The sequence below is a fragment of the Pelobates fuscus genome, chromosome 4 (assembly GCF_036172605.1).
Source record: "Pelobates fuscus isolate aPelFus1 chromosome 4, aPelFus1.pri, whole genome shotgun sequence".
Classification (NCBI taxonomy): domain Eukaryota; kingdom Metazoa; phylum Chordata; class Amphibia; order Anura; family Pelobatidae; genus Pelobates; species Pelobates fuscus.
This window is the reverse complement of record NC_086320.1, coordinates 145,780,816-145,803,548: the sequence shown is the minus strand read 5'-3', so window position 1 is coordinate 145,803,548 and position 22,733 is coordinate 145,780,816. Positions and strand designations below refer to the sequence as shown.

The 22,733-nt window shown below is 40.4% G+C and overlaps 1 protein-coding gene across 2 annotated transcripts in view; it reads right to left on the bottom strand.

Moving 5' to 3' along the window:
• Positions 1-13,481: 13,481 nt before the first annotated feature.
• The window catches only part of CTDP1 (CTD phosphatase subunit 1), a 128,941-nt gene continuing 119,689 nt past the window's right edge, over positions 13,482-22,733 (bottom strand). For both annotated transcript variants that reach the window (XM_063451658.1, XM_063451659.1), the window contains exon 13: positions 13,482-14,453. In XM_063451658.1, coding sequence (XP_063307728.1) covers positions 14,318-14,453 — 136 coding nt within the window. In that variant the 3' untranslated portion in view covers positions 13,482-14,317. The remainder of the gene's footprint in view (positions 14,454-22,733) is intronic.

Genomic DNA, 22,733 nt, shown 5'->3' with positions numbered 1-22,733 from the left:
TCGTTTGCATGCAGTCGAATGCTTTGTTGCTCTGTGTGGCACATTTTGCTCGTGTTCACGCGGGTGCTCCGTTTGTCTGTTGGGCGTTCGCGCGAAGACTCCATTGGTCCATATGAAGTGTTCGCACAAATACTTTAATTCTTGTACACTGCGTTCGCTTGTTTTCACACGAAAGCAGTGTCCTACTTACATTTGATTCGAACCTGGTTCTGCACACAAATACATACAATATAACACATGGGGAAATGTGTTCTACTCTAAATTGGACAGTACAATATCAGCAGACTCATTTTATTATATGTTTCAGGAATTCAAATACGCTGCCCTACGTAGATTGCTATTCAGATTTGAAGATATACCAAGCTGAAATTAAACTGCTGTAGATACAGGCTTGAAGAATTTTGCTGTTAGAGATAAATCACAAATCCGTATTCTTTTCAGGGCACTTAATAATGGTGTTCACATTAAAATATCTTATTTCTACGTCTAGTTATTAGAATTCCACCTAGCTATCCTTCGTTTTGTCTCTCTTTTTGTGTGGAGACGTACTTGATACCGCACTCACCAAGTAACCTAGGTGCTCTGAAACCAAGGCTGGCCAGGCCTCCCTTCCAAGATATGCAGAATAAATAACAGTTCAGGCACTCCAGGATAACAAAAAATAGCATAACTGCTTTTTGCCCCCAATAAAGCTGCTATTTTTTTTGTTATCCCGGGATGCCTGAACGGTTATTTATTCTGCATCTCTCATTATGTGAACTGATCATTTACTGCAAGGGAAGGGCAGTCGCTAGTCTCATATCTCACTTCTGTGAGAATAAATGGTCAACATTTGATCAAACGCTGGTAAAAGATGACATGCGCACTTCACCGTGATTCCAAAATAAAATATTGGTATTATTATTGTGGAGATACTCTATAACTAAACTAAATGACCTCCATTTGTTTAAATATACACAGGGATTAAGGAGAGAGCGCAGGTAACTTTTTTTCTTTGATGTTAACTATATGTATTAGCTGATGTGTACTGTAGTTGTTGCTGCCGCCCAGGAGTGATAGGAGTGAGCGCAGGACCTCTTTTTGTATTTGTATTCACTTTTTGTATCACACAGCTAGGTTACAATGCTGCCGCCCATCCCATGTGTTCCCTATTAAGGGTTAACAAGTATATAGGGCTGTATAGAAAAAATACCCCTTTCTGTCTCAGAGATATTTTTGCCAGAAGCTCAAGGAAGCAAGGTAAAGGATCAGAGTAGGACCCATCTAGGGGGGGTCTGCCTTGACGTTGGCAGACGGGCATTCCCTCCAGTGGCCGTTGGAGTAACTTAACCTCCATTTGTTTAAATATACCATATATACTCGAGTATAAGTCGAGTTTTTCGGCACATTTTTTGTGGAGGAGGAGGTAGCTGACAGGAGCTGCAGGAGAAGTAAGGAATCGCTCTCTGCCAGCCCTCTCCACTGAACTGCCAATGCCACTGGACCACCAGGGAGCGAGAGCCCCCCTCCCTGCCATGTATAAAGCAGGGAGGGGGGACGAAAAAAAATATATATATATTAATAAAATAAAATATTTAAAAAATAATATAACAAAAAACAATTAAAATAATAATTAAAAAATGCCCACCCCCCACCAAGGCTCTGCAACACATACACAAACACACACTGCATCACACACACTACACTCACACACAGACACTGTAAATAAATATTCAATTAATATAATTTTTTTAGGATCTTATTTTATTTAGAAATTTACCAGTAGCTGCTGCATTTCCCACCCTAGTCTTGTATACGCGAGTCAATATGTTTTCCCATTTTTTGGGGGTAAAATTAGGGGCCTTGGCTTATATTCGGGTCGGCTTATACTTGAGTATATACGGTACATAGGGATTAAGGAGAGAGTGCAGGTAACTTTTTATTTGTTTTTTACTATATTTATTAGCTGATGTGCACTGTAGTCGTTGCTGCCGCCCAGGAGTGATGGGAATGAGCGCAGCACTTTTTTTTTTGTATTTGTATTAACTTTTTGTATCACACAGCTAGGTTATAATGCTGCCGCACATCCCATGTGTTCCCTATTAAGGGTTAACAAGTATATAGGGGTGTATAAAAAAAATACCCCTTTCTGTCTTATTGGAGATATTTTTTGCCAGAAGCTCAAGGAAGCAAGGTAAAGGGTCAGAGTAGGACCCGTCTAGGGGGGTCTGCCTTGACGTTGGCAGGTGGGCATTCCCTCAAGTGGCCATTGGAGTAACTAAATGACCTCCATTTGTTTACATATATATAATATACATAGGGAACTTTTTTACTTTGGTAAATACTCTATAACATTGTACTCTGTAATGTACTGTGTACTGCAAACATGTCAAACTCAAAGGCTAGCACAGGCCACAAACAAGGTTTAAGTTTATGTGGGCCGCAAAAAAACCCAAAACCCTACATTTTCATAGAAACGAATGTTTGTTTTAAAAAGTACAGTATAATAATAATAAAAAAAAACGCACCCCCCTCTACTAAACTCCAATCCCCCCTCACTGACAGACACACACACATTTAAATATTCTTGCACACACTCACATTGTTTTATTTATTGCTCCCTACCTTTGGAAGCTGGTGTGGGCCCTCTACCTGATCATCTCTCAGGAGCTCAGTCTTCCTGCTCCCACACAAGCGCAGTTTAGTAATGCAGGGTGCCGTAATTACGTCTTATTTAAGCACCTAGCATCACTATAGAAAGCACGCGCCCCGGCTGGGTAACTTTGGCAGAGTAGGCACCTGCGCCTACTCTGCTTTAGTAAGCATGGGAAACTCGTGGCTCGCCAGACCGCAAAAATATTAATTGTGGGCCGCGAGTTTGACATGCTTGGTGTACTGCAATACTCTATTCTACGATACTCTGCAACATACAGCAATACTCTGCTATACTATACTCTGCTGCATACTGCGAAAAGCCATACTACTATATTCGGCAACTTTCTGAATACTATATACTGCACTTGGTACCGTTACTTACTGTAATATTCTATATTACTACACCCAACAATACACTGCAATAATCTACAACAGCGTTTCCAAAACCAGTCCTCAAGACCCACCAGCAGTCCAGGTTTTGTTAGTACCATTGGAATAAAACAAGGAAATACATAAATCCTGGACTGTTGGTGGGCCATGAGGACTGGTTTGGGAACCACTGCTCTACAACATACTGTGATGTGCTTTACCAACATGCTTGGCAACATACTGCATGCATCAATACCCTATGCCACAGGGGTTCCCAATTATTTTTTCCTGTCCAACCCTTCAACATAGTGTACCAACATCGTAGAACACCTCCCACCCCCACCGAAAAAAAATAACACAAACCTTTTAATTAGCAGAGGGTAATGTTTTCTTTTTTTGCAAATTTTGTTTTTTGGTAGATATATTTCTATAGAAAGCAAACAGATTGCAGTACTTAGCAGCAGGTGTGCTTTTGTGTTTAGAGTTGGTGTTTGCATATAATTTTAGCATTTTAATACAGGGGTGTGTTTGTATGTAATGTTTGCATTGCATTTGCGTGTAGGGGTGTTTTTGGATGCAGTGTTGGCTTTTAAATGCATGTGTGTAGTATTGGTGTTCGAATATAATTTTGGAGTTTGAATTAAGGGGTGTTTCTGTATGTAATGTTTGCATGTTGTGTTGGTGTTTGATTGCTGGGATGTATGCACATACACTGCCACATACATACTTACACATTAACACAGATGTACACAAACGCACTTCACATATACACACATTCATAAACATACAGACACAAAGATACAAACTGACACATGAACACAACTTGGCACACAGACATGTACACACACTGGTGTAGTATATTCTTTTATGCAAACCAATAAGTTTGAATGACTATCTGTTCCTGTCGAAATTAAAAATAATAAAGTTGCGTGCACGCAGAAGTAAATTCACACTGAGACACAGGGTTCCGGTTAATGAAAGAACTTCAGGAAATTTAATGGTTAGAGCCCAGAAAATGGGTGCGCAGACCCTTATAAAGGCATTATTACATCACTAAAGAATTCAAGATAACATAGAATTATAAATCAGTAATTGGTTAAGTGTTAGGTGGTTCATTCAAAGCATGCCCTACTGGGTGTGCCATCTTATGCCATTACTGTCTTCATGAAGTTCTCCCCTGGATTCCAGCACCATCTTGTTAGCACGAGGTGTTCACTCGATGGGAGGGGTGCTTTGGCAGCCATTTTGAGTAGTTTGGCACTGTTAGTTTCAAGGTTAGCTTTTCAAGGCTTTTAATAACTTCACATTTTATTAAGACCAACATGCAAGCTAGTTGCTACAATGTTTCATTCAACAGGAATCTATGGTTCCGCTGACGCACACTTTCTTCTAACAAAGCACAAAGCATTCTTTAAGACAATTTTTATGAGGCCTAAAGACAATTTTTATATGAGGCCTAATAATTCTACAACAGTCCCCCCTTAAAATGTTAGTTACTAAAAGATAAACTTTATTTGTTAATATCAGAAGACTTGTTAGCCCAAAGACACATAAACCCCATGACCGCTAACTTGGTGTTATTGCAAAGTGCAGTCGGATGTAATAAATATAGTACAAAATATCATTAGCAGTGATGGTTGTGGACTCAACCCTCGTCTTTTACTGTGAAATCATCTGGTACCCCCCTTGGCACACCTATGGCATCAATATATATATATGTGTACAGGTCAACCTGTCTTTTACAGGGGTGCTCCTTTTTGTTCTGAAGCATGAATGTGGTGTGTCAAGAGTACCTTGTCATGTATTATGTGTATGGACATAATAACCTTGGCTAGGGCACATTTACTTATTCATCATAGTATGAAACCTGTCCCATGCTATGTCAGTGTAGGTGGACTTAAATCATTTAGTCAATATTAATATCACCACAAACCCAAGATGGGCAGATAATCCTGAAGAAGCTTGGCGTCTGAATCTCTTTAGCTTCACGAGGTCTCCTTTTTGGGGTCCTCGGCTTTCCATCGATGGCAGGTGGTCAGGCGTTATTATGGCCATCAAAACACCTACTTGTTGACATCTTCTTAAGTAACTTTTCCTTTAGAATCAAAGGTTTGTCAAGATCAACAAATGTTACTTCCCATGTTGCAGAGAGAGTCTTGAATCTGGAATGGTGAATCCACTGAGTGATCTCTGCAACTTTCACGATGCATTACTGGGTATATGGTCTTGGTCGTCACATTGATGACCGGCTAGGCCTCTGGTCATCCTGACAAAATGTCTATTATAACTATTGCATATCTGAACCGGCAACTCTCTGGCACCTGGATATAGTCACTTGGATTCTTGAAAGGGATAGTGAAGTTTAGCTAGATGCTTAGGACTTTCCTCCTTTTTCTGCCTGAGTTGTCCTCGGCACAAATGACACAGGATCGGCAGTTACTGTTGATCAGAGGAGTAATTCTAGGTGCTTCAGAGTATTTATAGATCAAAGAGTTCATGAGGGTCTTGGATAGGTATAAAACTCCATGGGCCCACTGGACCACTGTCCAGTACATGTTTTTTTTGGGTAAACAAAACTTGAGTGTTGGAGTACAGCCCGTCTTTAAGGGTTGCCCCTTTCTGTTTTCCAGCTTTGCATTTCTTCAGGGTCAGCAGCTGCTTGTTATTCCTTTAGGAGCTTGAAATTTGTAGATAGGATCTTCATGGTGAATATAGAAGTTTCTTTAGCGGACACCCTTCTGTCCACTTCCCTTGGTGCACTTGCGGCTTGTTTGGCAGCTTGGTCGGCTGAGTAGTGCTTCTTCTAAATTCAGTTTTCCGTGGGCCTTCACCTTCAGTATGGACACTTCTTCAGAAGGAGTAGGGCATTCACCAACTTCTTAATAGCCGTGCTATGCTTAACTGGCGTGCCAGTCGCTGTGTGAAATCTTCTTGTCTTCCAGATTGATCCAAAATCATGTGCCACACCCAGGGCATATCTTGAGTCAGTGTAGATATTAGCACGTCTTCCTTCAGACATTTTGCATACCACTGAGAAGGCTGTCAATTCAGCGTCTTGAGCAGATGTGGGTGAGGAAAGTGAAGATGCTTGACGTACCTGATCTTCTGTAGCAACAGCAAATCCAGTTTGGTACCTTCCCTTTTCATCCGCAAGTCTAAAGCTATCCACAAACAGAGTGGAGTCAGGATCTGGCAAAGCTACTGCATGCACTGTTGAGAGGTGTATTTTTTCCTCTTTCATCTGTTCAAAGCGACCATGAGGAGCAGTAGGAGAGGTATCCTCAACTATTTCTGTGTGATATTGAGGGTATTTGTCTGTCTATTCACAGTTCTCTTGTTGACCCCCCCCCCCCCCCCCCCTCTGTAGAGAGCTGCTATTCAAGTTCCTTTCATGAGATTTCTGGGGACTTAGTGAAGAAAACATGAGGGACAGCCACCTCCCAGTGATGACACATGTTTCTTACTTCCAGAGTCCCCAGACCAGGTCTGTCATGATGAGGCTTACCTCCACCAGTCTGAATAATTATTTTTCGTAGTGTGGTATTCCCCCCTGGGAAGTGGCAGAAGAACGACCGGAGCAAATATGATGTTGTCAGGTAGAGGCAGAGTTGTCTGTGGACGGAAATGTCTTAGAGAGGTAAGGTGCTTTGGCTGTTTACAATATTGAATAGAATATCATGAGGAGCAAGAATTATTAGGACCGGCACTAGAGGTGCCACACCACTGGGGGCTGCCATATTGGATGTGGGCACGACTTGAGCAGGTTGAGGCAGGGTAGGCGTGATCGGGGTAGGGGGTGTGGCAATGGAAGGTACATGGGAAGTGGCTGAATAGGGCGGAGTTGCGGGGTAAGGGTAGGAGAATGGCCAGGCCATTTGGGCAGGTGCCAGGGCGGGGCACGGATAGGGCGGAGGAGATGGGTAGGGATTAAGAAGGGAGGAAGCATATAAAGGATATAGATATGGTGGTGGGGAGATGGAGGAATGAGTAGCGGGTGGAGTGGGAGGAGGAGAAGGTTGAGTAGGAGGGACGGGAGGAGTAGGAGAAGGTGGAGTAGGAAGGACGGGAGGAGTAGGAGGAGGAGAAGGTGGAGTAGGAAGGACAGGAGGAGTAGGAGGAGGAGAAGGTGGAGTAGGAAGGACAGGAGATGAGGGAGGAGGAGAAGAAGGAGCAGTAGGAGGGGAGACAGACAAAGGGGAGGGATCGGTGGAAAGAGTAAGAGGAGGTGGTAGGCAGGGGAGCAGACAGGTGATGTAGCAGTGGAGGTGGGCAGAGTGGTGGATGGGCGGAAGGGAGGAAGAGCGGACGGGAGAAATGGATTGGAGGGGGAGGGTGGTAAAGGAGAGAATGAGGGTGACGAGATCTGTAGGACTGATGGGGAGGGAGAATAAGGATCCATCAGCATTCAAGACCAGGTAGAAATGAGGAGGTAGGTAGGATTCTCTTCCGCTATGGAGGCCGCAAATAGCCCATTTACAACAACTATTAACTGACCCTATGCTTTCCCTATAGAAAAATAATAAAAGGCTAACAAGCACATCTGTCTGAACAGGCCTCGAACGCTTCACTCCGTGGGTATCCCGCAGTGGCTAACCCACTACATCTCCCACGACAGACTTTTGCCTGTGGAGACAGACGCTATCCCTGATTCTCTCCTTTTTTTAAATTCATTTTTATATATAGCATAGCTCAAAATATAATTCTTACATACATCACAAATATACATTATCACAATTTTATGTCTCGCAAAAGGGATAAAACTTATTTTACTCTTCACTGATAATGTATTAAAACATACAAAATAGACAAATAACTTTTCTGCGAAATAAATGAAAAAGATAATGGAGATTTTTGTTAAGCTTTATAAATAGCTATACATTGATTTACCTTTTTCGGTTTCCAGTTTCTGGCTGCTAATGTATTTGCTGCTAGTAACAGATGTGGAATCAATACATCATAATGCCCAAAGTCTCGACTTATATGTATATGCAATAATAAAATATCTGGGCTTACGTCAACGTTTATGTTAATCAGTTTTTTTAATCTTGAAGGCTATCATTTTCCAATAAAGACAGATTGGAGCACACTCCCACCTTCATAGTTTATGCTAGTATCTAAATCCTTATTCCATTTGTAAATAGTTAGGCTTATAATGTTTTCTGGTTCCTTTTCAATTAGATCAAAAAATTTTGAGACCAATCCTTTAACTGTATTACCATTTGTTCAAGGAATCTTTGTTTATTAGAAATTTATTTGAGTAAATATTCTTTAAGATAACCCTTTTCCAGCATATTATCAATTTTTTGTACACAAAGTAAAAACAAATTTGTTACTTACACGTGAATCGATATATATATATATATATATATATATATATTCCTCATCATCAACTATCACTGTCACAGACACATTTCTGATACAGGGAAACAAATAGCAGGATTATTTTAGTAATCGTAACTTTTTTGTTCATAATATATAGAGTTCAAGGAAAACCGCATATCCTAAGATAGGATGAGCATGATAGGGGTAGGCCTCATGATGGAGGCAGCCATGACAGGGGCGGGGAAGGAAATGATGACAAGGGTGGAAGTGACGACCATGATATGTGTGGGAAAGGAAGAGACAGGAGGTGTGGGCATGGTAAGGGCAGAAGTGACGTCACCTTAGGAGCATACGTGACTGTCTCTTCCTTTCCCACACATCATGGTCACACTGGCACATACACACTGTCAGATGCACATAGTGACATACACACGCACCTTAAAGGACCACTCTAGTGCCAGGAAAACACTTGTTTTCCTGGCACTAGAGTGCCCTGAGGGTGCCCCCACCCTCAGGGACCCACTCCCGCCGGGCTCTGGGGGGAGGAAGGGGTTAAACTTACCTCTTTCTCCAGCGCCGGGCGGGGAGCTTTCCTCCTCCTCTCCTTCTTCCTTGCAACGTCATCGGCTGAATGCGCATGCGCGGCAGGAGCCGCGCTCGCATTCAGCGGGTCGCATAGGAAAGCATTTACAATGCTTTCCTATGGACGCTTGTGTGCTCTCACTGTGATTTTCACAGTGAGAAGCACGCAAGCGCCTCTAGCGGCTGTCAATGAGACAGCCACTAGAGGTTTTGGAGGCTGGATTAACCCTCAGTATAAACATAGCAGTTTCTCTGAAACTGCTATGTTTATAAAAAAAAAAGGGTTAATCCTAGAGGGACCTGGCACCCAGACCACTTCATTAAGCTGAAGTGGTCTGGGTGCCTAGAGTGGTCCTTTAACACACAGATACACTGAAAGATACACACACTGACTCAGATACACACAGTGAACCACAGATATACACACTGACACTCAGATACACACACGTCATTTTTTTTTAATTTGCAGTCACCCTCCTGTTAGCATACCTGTTGGCTGCAGGAATGTGACTTGCTGGCTGAGGCTGGTGTGTGTGTGGTGGGAGCTGCTCACTTCCGGCTGTTGCCTCTCTCCCTCCAGCGCTGCATTTTCAGTATGAAGCTGGGAGGAAGTGACCGTCCATCACTTCCTCACAGCATCCCATACTACGGGAGCCCAGTCGCGATATTAATCGGCAGCGGCGCTGACCAGGTCCCTGTCCCCCCATGAACAGGTTTTAGGGTGTCGTAGAACGTTACAGGGTAAAATACAGTGCTAGCAAATTAAATTCTCTGGACTTTCGACCTGGGTTTGCAGGCAGGTCCCTCAAATTGCAATCAATAAAATTACTTAATTATGTAAAAATATTACATAAATACACACGTAGAATTTAAATATATATGCATTTTTATATAATTTAAGTCTACATGTATATTTATATAATTATTTATGTAATTTTGTATATGGACATATATATATTTCGTATTCTTTTTATTTATTTATATATACATAGATATATATACAATTTAATTCCAAGTGTATTTTGATATAAATATATATATATTAATATCAAAATACAGTTCGAATAAAATTTCATATAGATATATAATTTTTTTTTGATTTTTATTATTATTTTTACATTTTTTAATTTAATTTAAATTACTTATTTGTATTTTATAATAATATATACCGTATATACTCTAGTATAAGCCGACCCGAATATAAGCCGAGGCCCCTAATTTTACCCCAAAAAACTGGGAAAACTTATTGACTCGAGTATAAGACTAGGGTGGGAAATGCAGCAGCTGCTGGTAAATTTCTAAATAAAATTAGATCCTTAAAAAATTATATTAATTGAATATTTATTTACAGTGTGTGTATATAATGAATGCAGTGTGTGTATGAGAATGCAGTGTGTGTGTATGAGAATGCAGTGTGTGTATGAGAATGCTGTGTATGAGTGCAGTGTGTGTGTATGAATGCAGTGTGTGTATGAGTGCAGTGTGTGTATGAGTGCAGTGTGTGTGTATGAGTGCAGTGTGTGTGTGTATGAGTGCAGTGTGTGTGTGTATGAGTGCAGTGTGTGTGTGTGTGTGTGTGTGTGTGTGTGTGTGTGTATGAATGCAGTGTGTGTATGTGTGTGTGTGTGTGTAATGCAGAGTGTGATGCAGAGCCTTGGTGGGGGGTGGGCATTTTTATTTTTTATTATTTTAATATTTTTTTTGTTTCATTAAATTTTTTTATTATTATTATTTTTTTATTTTATTATAATTCTTATTTAATTATTATTTTTATTTTAATATTTTTATTTTTTTTATTATTATTGCTATATATAAATTTTTTCGTCCCCCCTCCCTGCTTGCTAGCTGGCCAGGGCTCTCCTTCCCTGGTGGTCCAGTGGATGGGCACTGTGTAGGAGGGGGCTGTGGGGGCTGCAGAGAGATGTTACTTACCTTTCCTGCAGCTCCTGTCAGCTCTCTCCTCCTCCGCCGGTCCGTTCAGCACCTCGGTCAGCTCCCAGTGTAAATCTCGCGAGATTTACACTGTGAGCTGACAGAAGAGCTGAACGGACCGGCGGAGGAGGAGAGAGCTGACAGGAGCTGCAGGAGAGGTAAGTAACGCTCTCTGCAGCCCCCACTGCCCCTGTCTGTATTATGGCAATGCAAATTGCCATAATACAGACTATTGACTCGAGTATAAGCCGAGTTGGGGTTTTTCAGCACAAAAAATGTGCTGAAAAACTCGGCTTATACTCGAGTATATACGGTATATACAATATATGATATATACGTGTGTAATTTAATTACAAGTGTATTTTTATATTAATATATGTACATATTAATATAAAAATACACTTAGCATGACATATATAGGATATATAGACATATATTATATAGGTATAATATATGTCTATATATCATTTATATATACACATATATAATTTTTTTTTTTTTATTAACATTAACTTTATTTTTTTTTTAAATGATTTTACACTAGCAGGGAGACTACCTGTCAGCACAGACAGTCGCCCTGCAGGCAGACACATGGACACCTATTGTGACCATGTGATCGCTCTGTTGAGCGATCACATGGTCCCAGGGGTCCAAATCCACCATGGGGAGACTGTCTGGGCTGCAGACAGTCTCCCCACACCGGGAGCACCGCCGATCGCCGCCGGGAGAACGACGGCGATCGGGTAAGTAACTAAGACCGTTAGGATGGTTCAGGACCGTCACCGGTCGGTAATGCAAAAATGCCGATGACTGTCCTGAACCGTCCTCGGTCCTTAAGGGGTTAAGGATTTGGCTATGGAGCCTGTATAGTGCCCTCTGTTGGTTGCAGCAAGAGCTATATGCACTACATGAATAGCAAGGCTTGCAATTTGCATATTCGGGTAGATTTGCAATTGCTAATTCTGCAGGCAGGAGACATATATCGTGTTAATTATCATCTTCGCCACCCTCTTATAAATAGGTAATTGTTACATAGTTACATAGCTGAAAAGAGTCTTGCGTCCATCAAGTTCAGCCTTCCTCACATATGCTTTTGCTGTTGATCCAAAAGAAGGCAAAAAACCCAGTCTGAAGCGCTTCCAATTTTGCAACAAACTAGGAAAAAATTCCTTCTTGACCCCAAAATAGCAGTCAGATGTCTCCTTGGATCAAGCAGCTATTATCCCACTAATTAGAAATTGTATCCCTGTATGTTATGTTTTTGCAAGTATTTATCCAATTGCAAATTAAACATCTGTATAGACTGACAAAACCACCTCTTCCGGCAATGAATTCCATATCCTTATTGCTCTTACTGTAAAAAAAACCTTTTCTTTGCCTTAGATGAAATCTCCTTTCTTCAAGCCTAAATGTGTGACCTCGTGTCCTATGTATAGCCCTGTTTATGAATAGATTTCCAGATAATGGTTTGTACTGGCCCCGAATATATTTGTATAATGTTATCATATCCCCTCTAAGGCGCCGTTTTTCCAAACTGAAGAGATTTAAATTTTTTAACCTTTCTTCATAACTAAAATGCTCCATTCCTTTTATCAATTTTGTAGCTCGTCTCTGCACTTTTTCTAGTGCCATGATATCCTTCTTTAGAACAGGTGCCCAAAATTGCACAGCATATTCAAGGTGTGGTCTTACCAGCGATTTATAAAGAGGCAAAATTATATTTTCATCTCGAGAATTTATACCCCTATTTATACATGACAAAACCTTACTGGCCTTAGCAACGGCAGATTGACATTGCATATTGCTGCCTAATTTGTTGTCTATAACAATTCCCAAATCCTTCTCGTGTGTGGTTATCTCTAGTTCACTACCATTTAGGGTGTAAATTGCTTGTGCATTCTTAACCCCGAAGTGCATAACTTTGCATTTTTCTACGTTAAATTTCATCTGCCATTTTAGTGCCCAGTCCCCCAATCTATCCAAATCCCTCTGCAGCAAGGCAATATCCTGCTCACATTTTATTACTTTACAAAGTTACTTTACAAATTGTGTTATAATAAGTTTCTGTAGGTTGTCTGCTATGATTTGGTTATTTGTATTTTATTTAAGTTGTCACAGCAATCTACATGTAATGAGTCTATGGGCTCATAGTATGTTCATTCCTTGGGAAATTGTGTCCTGTGTGGATTTTTAGGGATCCTAGTGACAGAGTCTTCAGACCAGTTTGCTGGTTGCAGGATCACTCTAGCCCTGGGATAAATCAAGCGAGCTAGGCCTGAGTGCCACAATTGCCTTTGTAAAGGCAATAACTATAATCACTGTACGCAGAGCTGCAGTGGAATAGGCAGAGGGGACAATACCTGCCTGGAAAGAGAGCTGCTGCCTAGTCGGGTGCAAAAGCTTCGGATAGACCACAGTCAAGCTGCGGCAATGATCCCGGACACAAATGTAAGGCAAAATGCATGGAGTTGTGGGAGGGGTTTGTTGATGGCCTATGTGTACCCCTCCCACATATCTATTTATCTAACTGTATCTATATTTGTATATCTATATATATATATATATATATATATATATATCTGAATGAACTGATATTTTCAATCTAAATGGTAATGGTAATGGAAAAAAGACAAACAACAAAATTCTACAAAATGGATTTTTTATTAAATGAAAGAAAAATCTTTTTTGTGGATTTCATTTATGAAATAGAATATACAAAAACTTTACATTAGTCCTCTCAATTGAATAAAATCCTATTGCAGTTTAAGCTAGCACTCATTTTCTGTCTGAGCACAATGCATGAAGACGTTCTCCATGGCAGTAGAGCACTGAGCTACAACAGCTTATGGAGAGGCAAGGTTAAAAATCTACACACTGCTCTTCTAACAAATCCAAACTAGAGCATAGAGGAAGATGTCCGAGAGTTTACAATGCCTCTGATCACATTCTCTATATCTATACAAATATATATTGTATTCGTTTAAAAAAATGTTTTATCTTGTATCTTGCATGTATGTGAAAAGCGCACAATTACAGGCTATTTATTTTCTCACGCACTATGGGGTTTTTGTCCAGAGATGGTGTGATATTCCCCCAAGCCACTTTGAGACCCTATCCCATCCCCCAAAAAATCATAAAATAAAATCTTTCCTACTATATGGAGCTCAGAGAAGAGCATTACATGTCTTTGGCATATCACAACAATTTCCCATTAATACTTGGTTTCCATTTTCTAAAAACAAACAAAAAAAAACAAAATGGTGCATTTTCTTTAGTAAAATAAATTTAAAACAATCAAAAGATGTGTAGAATGACAAACTTGTGAACCAGCAAAATATACATATGTCTCCGGAAAATGAAAAATATAATAAAATACAGAAAGAATAAGATCACACATACATTGTAAGGGTGACTCAAAAGTCCATTTATGACCGCATGTCCTCGATTGATTAAACATTTCCCTAGTGGGAACAGAGTGTCATATGAAGTCATTGAGTTCAGCTTCAATAGCAGCTGCCATTTCATCAGCTTCAGAACTGCTACCTTCCTCGTCCTCATTGCTGGATTCACTGCCATCATCTTCCTCTTCATCTTCCAGCTTTCTCTTATGACCTCTAGGGAAAGCAGAGAGGTTTAAAATGATTAAACGTTAAGCTTACACTAAACATGGTTATATTGCCCAGATTTTTATAACAGTTAAAGAGTTACACAGCTTATAACAAGAATCAATATATCTGTATCTACAATTGAAGAAAAATAAAAGGAAACGTGGCATTAACCGTGAACTAGACCAGGGTTTGACAAAACACAAATCTAAAAGGTAATGCTTAAAGGGACACTTCACACACAAATCACTTTAGTTTTCTGAAATGTGTTGTGTGAATAGTGTGTCCTCTTTTTTTCACGTTACAAGTGCAAATGTCAATAGAAATTGTTACTTTTATAAATGAATCTTGTTACAACGCCCTTATTATCAAAGACCTGTTACTTGCTGGTTTGGTTAGCTCAGTGGAGAAACTCAAGAAGAAACAATTGTGCAGCGCTCCTGGTTCTCATTGAGCTGCATTGTGAAGTCTGATTGGACAGCCACAAACGTGTGGGATGGGAAAGAAGGGAATAAGGCTTGCAATGCCTGCAGACAAGAGATCTATAGCTTTTGCAAGCAATTTTTATTTTTTTTAGATATATCCCCAATGGAGAAAAAAAAAAACTAACAAAACAAAAAAAAAACAATCATATGCATGCATGTTTTCATTGGAAGTACATCTATCTAAATGTAAAAAATGTTTTCCATTAACTGTAATAGAAGGGCCTTTCATAAAATTATAGACTGATGACAAATATTGTTGGTACTAAAGGGTTAACCAGAAAATATACTGCATCTTCCCATTCAACTTTATTTTCTTGGCCCGTATTTTATATGCACTTGACTATTAGCAAAAGTCACGGCTTTGGTTTGAATTAGGTATTTGATCCATGGCCTCTGGACAGTAACTGGGGTCTATTAGAGAGTACTGTACACGTCTGTCTAGTATAAACTCAAGTATTAAAGGGACACTATAGTCACCAAAACAACTTCAGCTTAATGAAGCAGTTTTGGTGTATAGATCATGCCCCTGCAGCCTCACTGCTCAATCCTCTGCCATTTGGGAGTTAAATCACGTTGTTTATGAAACCTAATCACACTTCCCTGCATGTGACTTGCATAGCCTTCCTAAACACTTCCTGTAAAAAGTCATCTACAGTTTATCCTTCCTTTATTGCAAGTTCTGTTTTAGATTGTCTTATCCCCTATGTTAATAGCTTGCTAGACCCTGCAAGAGCCACTTGTATGTGACTAAAGTTCAATTTACAGAGAAAGATACAATTGTTTAAGGTAAATTACATCTGATTAAAAGTGAAACCAGTTTTTTTTATGCAGGCTGTGTCAATGAGAGCCAGGGGAGGTGTGACAAGGGCTGCATAAACCAAAACAAAGTGATTTAACTCCTAAATGGCAGAGAATTGAGCAGTAAAACTTGAGAAGCATGATCTACACACAAAAACTACTTCATTAAGCTAAAGTTGTTTAGGGGACTATAATATTCCTTTAAGATTATGTCCAGGTAAAACCAAGGGATTGCAGCTTACAGTAATGTAATCACATATGATACACACAAGAAGGAAATATAGTAAGTAACATTTGTTTGATCAGCCATATCCATACAGAAACACATCAAATGATACGGGATGATACTCATGTGAGTGTATAGAGGGGGAGGGACAGAATCGGTCAAGTGAAAACACCACAAAAATAAAGAAAAATGCAAATACCCCATAAAAAGATTAGAGATGTTAGATAACCCCACTTTGCTTCTTTGTCTATCCTAAATCACCACAACTCCTCATTTTAATTTAAGATTTCGGTTGAGTCTTAACGTATTGCCTGCCGACATACAATTCTGGGAACACAAACTCAGAGACTAAATAAGAAAACTGGGTTTTGGTCATATTAAGAGACAATTGACCTGCAAAGTATATTCTCTTTTAGCAGTCTTTATGTTAAAAATAAGTGAAATGTAAATTACTCTACATACACTAATATCTGTTTTATTATAATGATCAAAAAGCTGTAATTAGCAATTTAAACATGTTTTTCCTAATGTGCCATTATGAATAATTGAGATAATGGACTCCAGGAAATGCAGGCTGGATTAAAGTAGTCTGCACCTTTCTACTGGCCTTTACAGTAACCATTAGATAGCTCTTTATAAATGCAAGATTAAAGTAATGCCTGGAATGTGTCATGTTTCTGATAGTTTAAAAAGTGCTGATTTCAATAGAAATAGGCACGGGTATAATTGGGGGCAGCCACACAGCCATGGAGGTTTTCTTTCACTTCTCTAAGGCTCCACAGAGCCAACAGAAGTGACAGGCATCTTAGACCAGAATGCGTTTGTCTCCCACCCGTTCTCAATAAGGTGTACTACAGCTCATTGACAAGCTTTTAAAAGCAGTGATTGTGCACGTGAGCTCTCGGCTCTAGCATAGAGAAGCCTCTGATTGGTGTATTACCCAGCAGAGACTGAAAGAGGGGAGTGCTTGCAAAGGCTAAAGATCTTAAACATTTGCAATCCAATTATTTTTTACATACACCCAAATAAAACAGGAAAAAAGTAAGCATGCATGCTTTCTTTGGGGGTATATCTACTAAAATGTAAAAAAAATTAAAAAATAATGGGGTCTTCTTTTAAGGAAGTAGCAGTTTTAGCTGTTGCTGCACTCTGTACAGTTTACAGACCAATATGCAATGGTAACAGTATACAATGCAACATGACAGCTACATCATGACAATGCCTTAAATCACAATAAAAAAAGAGTCATGATTTAATGTGATCGAGGTGTCACTGTATTTTTTTTTCAGAACCTTAAGGGCCTGTAACAGATTTCTTTATTGAACACGTTCTCCAACAAGAAAAAAAATATCAGTTAAAAGTATCAATGCAAGCTTGAGTTGACTGTTTTCCATGCGTTTCAAATTAACAGCCCGCGATAAAGAGCACTGTTTAACTCCAAAGCTAGACCCCTATTCTTAAAGTCCACATGATCTTCTGCAAACACATTCATAGTACCACCAAGCATTTGGTCTACCTCTTCTTTGGTCTAGGACAGGGGACAGCAACCTATAGCATGTGTGAAAGGAAATCCACACTGGAGTAGAGCAGCTCACAGCAGCTATCACAGCTAAAGCCCTTGACCTGTACCTGGCCAACCTGGTCCCCACTAGACCCCAGGGAAGCCACCCACACTATTCAATATGCACAGAGGAGCAGAAGATGCATCACTCTCATACAAATAGTCCCCACAACACCACTTACAATCCACATGCACACACACAATTCCACAAGCAGCCCCAGACACATACACACCCACACAACGCGACATTATCCACACACACAATTCCACAAGCAGCCCTCATACACAGCCCATATTCATAGGTATCATATACAATACAACAATCTATTTATGAACATATACAATATAACAGTCCACATATACACCAATACAGCGTCACAAAGCATCTGCAGCACCCATCAATAACAAGCACAATACAGCAATATACACACCTCATTTTAAAAAAAATAGGCACCCAGACCAATGCATCTCATTGAAGTGATCTGGTGCAATGTGCCTTTCCCCTTAACCCTGCATCTGAAAACACTGCAGTCTTACGAGAAACTGCAATAGTTACATTGCAAGGTTAAAACTGCCTCCAGTGAGTCCCAGTGAGACTTCAGATATCTGCTAGTGCAATCCAAGCATTGATTGCAGGTGGTGAAGGGGAATCTCTCTCAGATCACTTCCTTCCAGCACTTATCACAGTTTGCTGTCCTTGACCTGCACCTGGACAGCCCAGTTCCTACTAAATCCTAGGGAAGCACCCACACTGCTAGATTTACACAGAGTAGCAGAAGCTTGTCGGCCAAGTCTCAAGAGAAGGTTTCATTTTATCAAGTTGTGTTTTTGAATTTTCAAGTCCTTTTTTTCAAATCAGGGTTTAAAAAAACAAAACAACAAATGTATGGAAAAAATAAAGACTGATTTGTTATGTCGTGATTTAATACATTTTAGTTGCCCCTTTTTTGGGGTAGAAGAAAAGAAGAAATAAGACTTCTGAAGGTGTGTATGTGTATTATAACAGGTAGTAGTCTTATTGGCTATTATTGGACACTACACTTGCTGCCCATGGATGGAGCTGAATGTGGACATTAGGTTCCCCCTCTTTAATATTATAATTAGGGACAAACCTGCCACCAATCGGTGGTTGCCAGAGAAGGAGCCTTTACTATTAAAGGCCCCCAACTGCTGGCTTAGTGTGGGTGGGTGGTGGTGGCCTTAAGTGGCAGTGACATGTCCACACTTTAATTTTTTTTTTTTAATGTGCCCCACTCAGTTGCATACAGGGTTCCTATACTTCTCTAGTCACAATGGTTTGGACTTAGCTTAGCCATTGGATTGAAAAACACTTATATCAATCAACTGTTCTAAAAGGAAGAATAGCATGAAAGGAATACAGATTCTAACCATATAAAACAAGAACCAGTGAATAATCTGAAGCACAATTTGTGCATTAGAATTACTAATATAATTGAGACAAGCACTTAATTGCATTTACCATGTAAAATAAACCATTACGGATAGATGCTGCTCAAAGCAAGTTGCAGACCTGTAAACACTTTAATCACCAATCCAATTAACATTTACAGCAGGAGTCCAATTATTTAGCACACTGCTCTAAGCTGGTATTTCATCATTTTAGTAAGTCAACACACTCTGAATCACATTTGTAAAAATGCATTACTTGTATTAGGGTTTAATACAATGAGTAATATATGTATTAAAGGGATACTATAGGCATCAAAAACAACGTTATCTTAATCCCTTAAGGACGTTAGTGCGCTCTATGACCTCCTACAAAAAGTGGGATTAAAAGCCTGTAGGACGGCATAGAATGCTGTGCAGGTTTGGTGTGAGCAGAGTTACATCCCTGCTCACACAAGGCAGTCCCAGGTATCTCCCCTCTGTCTGCTGGGGCCATTTTTAGCAAATCGCTCTTTATGCATTTAAATTCCTTTTAAAAGATCGCGGTGTGAACAGGGTTAAGTCCCTGCTCATACAATTAAAGGACCACTCTAGGCACCCAGACCACTTCAGCTTAATGAAGTGGTCTGGGTGCCAGGTCCTTCTAGGGTTAACTCATTTTTTTTATAAACATAGCAGTTTCAGAGAAACTGCTATGTTTATCAATTAGTTAAGCCTTCCCCTATTTCCTCTAGTGGCTGTCTCACTGACAGCCGCTAGAGGCGCTTGCGTGATTCTCACTGTGAAAATCACAGTGAGAGCACGCAAGCGTCCATAGGAAAGCATTATGAATGCTTTCCTATGTGACCGGCTGAATGCGCGCGCAGCTCTTGCCGCGCGTGCGCATTCAGCCGACGGGGAGGAACGGAGGCGGAGAGGAGGAGGAGAGCTCCCCGCCCAGCGCTGGAAAAAGGTAAGTTTTAACCCTTTTCCCCTTTCCAGAGCCGGGCGGGAGGGGGTCCCTGAGGGTGGGGGCACCCTCAGGGCACTCTAGTGCCAGGAAAACGAGTATGCTTTCCTGGCACTAGAGTGGTCCTTTAACCTCAAGTATCAATGGAGACCTGAGGCTCCTCCTAATTTTTAGTGACCCCAGACTTTATGAGCTGCTTGCAGCACTGAAAGCCAAAGCTGCAAGCGGCTCTTTATGTAATATATTTAGTAATAATTGACATGCCTACTAAGACTGCAGGGTTAAATCCCTGCTCACACCACAAATAATCAAATTTATACCTGGGGCTCCTATTAGTAAGCTGGGGCCATGGTTGTGACCCCAGATGACTAATCAGCTCTATGCAATGCTGGAAGTCAGTGCCGCACAAAGCCCTTTAAACGATCACTCGATCAGTTGTGTTTTTTCTTGACTGCAGGCAGCTTTGGAGAGACCCTCCAGGGTCGGAATATACCCTGGAATGGTTTCCCAGCCTGTCAACAGCTGATTGTGACTTGGCTTTACCAGCTGCCTAGCACAGATCTCTGTATAATTGGCTGGGAAAAGCCATCAGATTGTGGCAACATACCAGCATCTACTGTGTTAAATTGTAAAAAAAAAAAAAAAAAAAGAAAAAAAAAAAAAAAAGAAAGGGTTAATGCTGGTTTGGGTTATAGATAGTGTATGGTTGATGTTAAAGGATCACTATAGGGTCAGGAACACAAACATGTATTCCGGACCCTATAGTGTTAAAATCTAGCCCCCCTGGGTCCCTCATGCCTCCATAAATATAGTAAAAATCTTACTGTATTCAAGCCTGAAGCTGTAACTCTGCATGCTTAGACTCAGAAAAACAAGCAGTCTGCTGACATCATTAGAAGTGGTGGCCTGATCCAATCACAATGCATCCCCATAGGATTGGCTTAGACTGAAAAGGAGGCAGATCAGGGGCAGAGCCAGCATGATTCAAACACAGCCCTGGCCAATCAGCATCTCCTCATTGAGATGAATTGAATCAATGAATCTCTATGAGGAAAGTTCAGTGTCTGCATGGAGAGGGAGGAGACACTGAATGTTTGGATGCATTTTAGGCAGCCATGACCCAGGAAAGATCTCCAACAGCTATCTGAGGAGTGGCTAGTAAAGTAAGTTATCACAAGGCTGTAATGTAAACACTGCATTTTCTCTGAAAAGACAGTGTTTTCACAGCAAAAAGCCTGAAGGTAATGATTCTACTCACCAGAACAAATTCAATAAGCTGTAGTTGCTCTGGTGACTATCGAGTCCCTTTAAGGTTAAGATTAAGGTAGGGATAGAGTTTGTGTAAGCATTGGGTATGGGGTTAGTTTGAGTGTTGGTATAAGGTTAGCGTTAACTACCAAAATTATTTAGATCTTAATAATCAGGATTGATACATGAATCTATTTTGATTTCATTTTAACTGCACTAGATGTGTAAAAAATGATTAACAGAAAAAAATCTAACCCATTTCAACTATTTACAAATAACATTGTTTTAAGTATACGTAGTGAATGTTAAATAAGAGCTTTTTCCGTTCTTTAAAAAATGATTTATAATATACATGGAGTCACAAATCTATAGCAGGAGATGGGGACATGGGGCGTGGCTCTATAGCAGAGCGTGGGGACACTGAATGGCAGGGGCTGCTTACTGTGCAGCCCTGAGCCAGGAAGCACCTACATTGGCCATCTAAGGAGTGGCCACTTGGAGGTGTCCCTAGGGGCAATGTAAACACTGCCTTTTCTCTGAAAAGGCAGAGGTTTACATGAAAATGCCTGAGGGGAGCTATTAAGATACAATAAGAAAATAATACATTGGTGCAGTATTAAATATAAATTCATATGACATAATATTGATACACAGTTTTCTTTTTTCTTGTTAACTTTAAGATACACCTGCCACAAAAAGAAAAAAAAAATGCAAAAACCAAACAAATACTGTAATGTGTATTAAGGGAAAATAAATGCTATTTTGAGGTTGGAGGCATTCATGAACTGCATGATATGTGGTACATTATAATGTTTCCAAAATCTTGATGGCATTTCCCATAATATTGTATACATTATGCTGTGTGTAAGGGTAGGGGAGGGGGAAAAAAATGGGAATTAGCCTTTTAAGTAGCACGATCATCTCCAAAACCTTTATATAGACCAGGGGCCAGCAACCTATGACACATGTGCCATGCAGGGCACTTGAGGTGACTCTGCACCTCAGATCAGGAGTCCCACTGTGACAAGAGGTGAATGCAGGTGGTGAAGGACAATCCTCAATTTCTGCATTGCAGTACTTTAAGAACACTTCCTCTCGTCACTTGTGAATGGGAATCCGCACTAGAGTAGAGCAGCCCGCAGCAGCTCTTGCCCTTGACATGTACCTGGCCAGTCTGGTCCCCACTGGGCCCCAGGAAAGCCACCCACACTGCTAGATATACACAGAGCTGCAGAATAAGCCTCCTTCTCATATAAGTAATACAGACAGTCCACACACAAACACACCACTGACAATCCACATACACAACTACACAAGCAGACTCTCACATGCAATACCATAAGCTACCCACAAATTCACACACATACACACACCACCAAGCCCTCTAAGTGACATCATCCGGACACACAATTCCACAAGCGGCCCACATTCATAGGTGTCACATATAATACCCTATGAACATATACAATATAACAGCCCACCTACGCACACATACAACGCTGCAAAGCAATTGAAGCAACCATAAATAACAGACAATTCAGCAACATACAGCACAATTAAAAAAGATAGGACTGGCACAGTACTACTAAAATGTTGCCTACTCCTGATTTAGGCC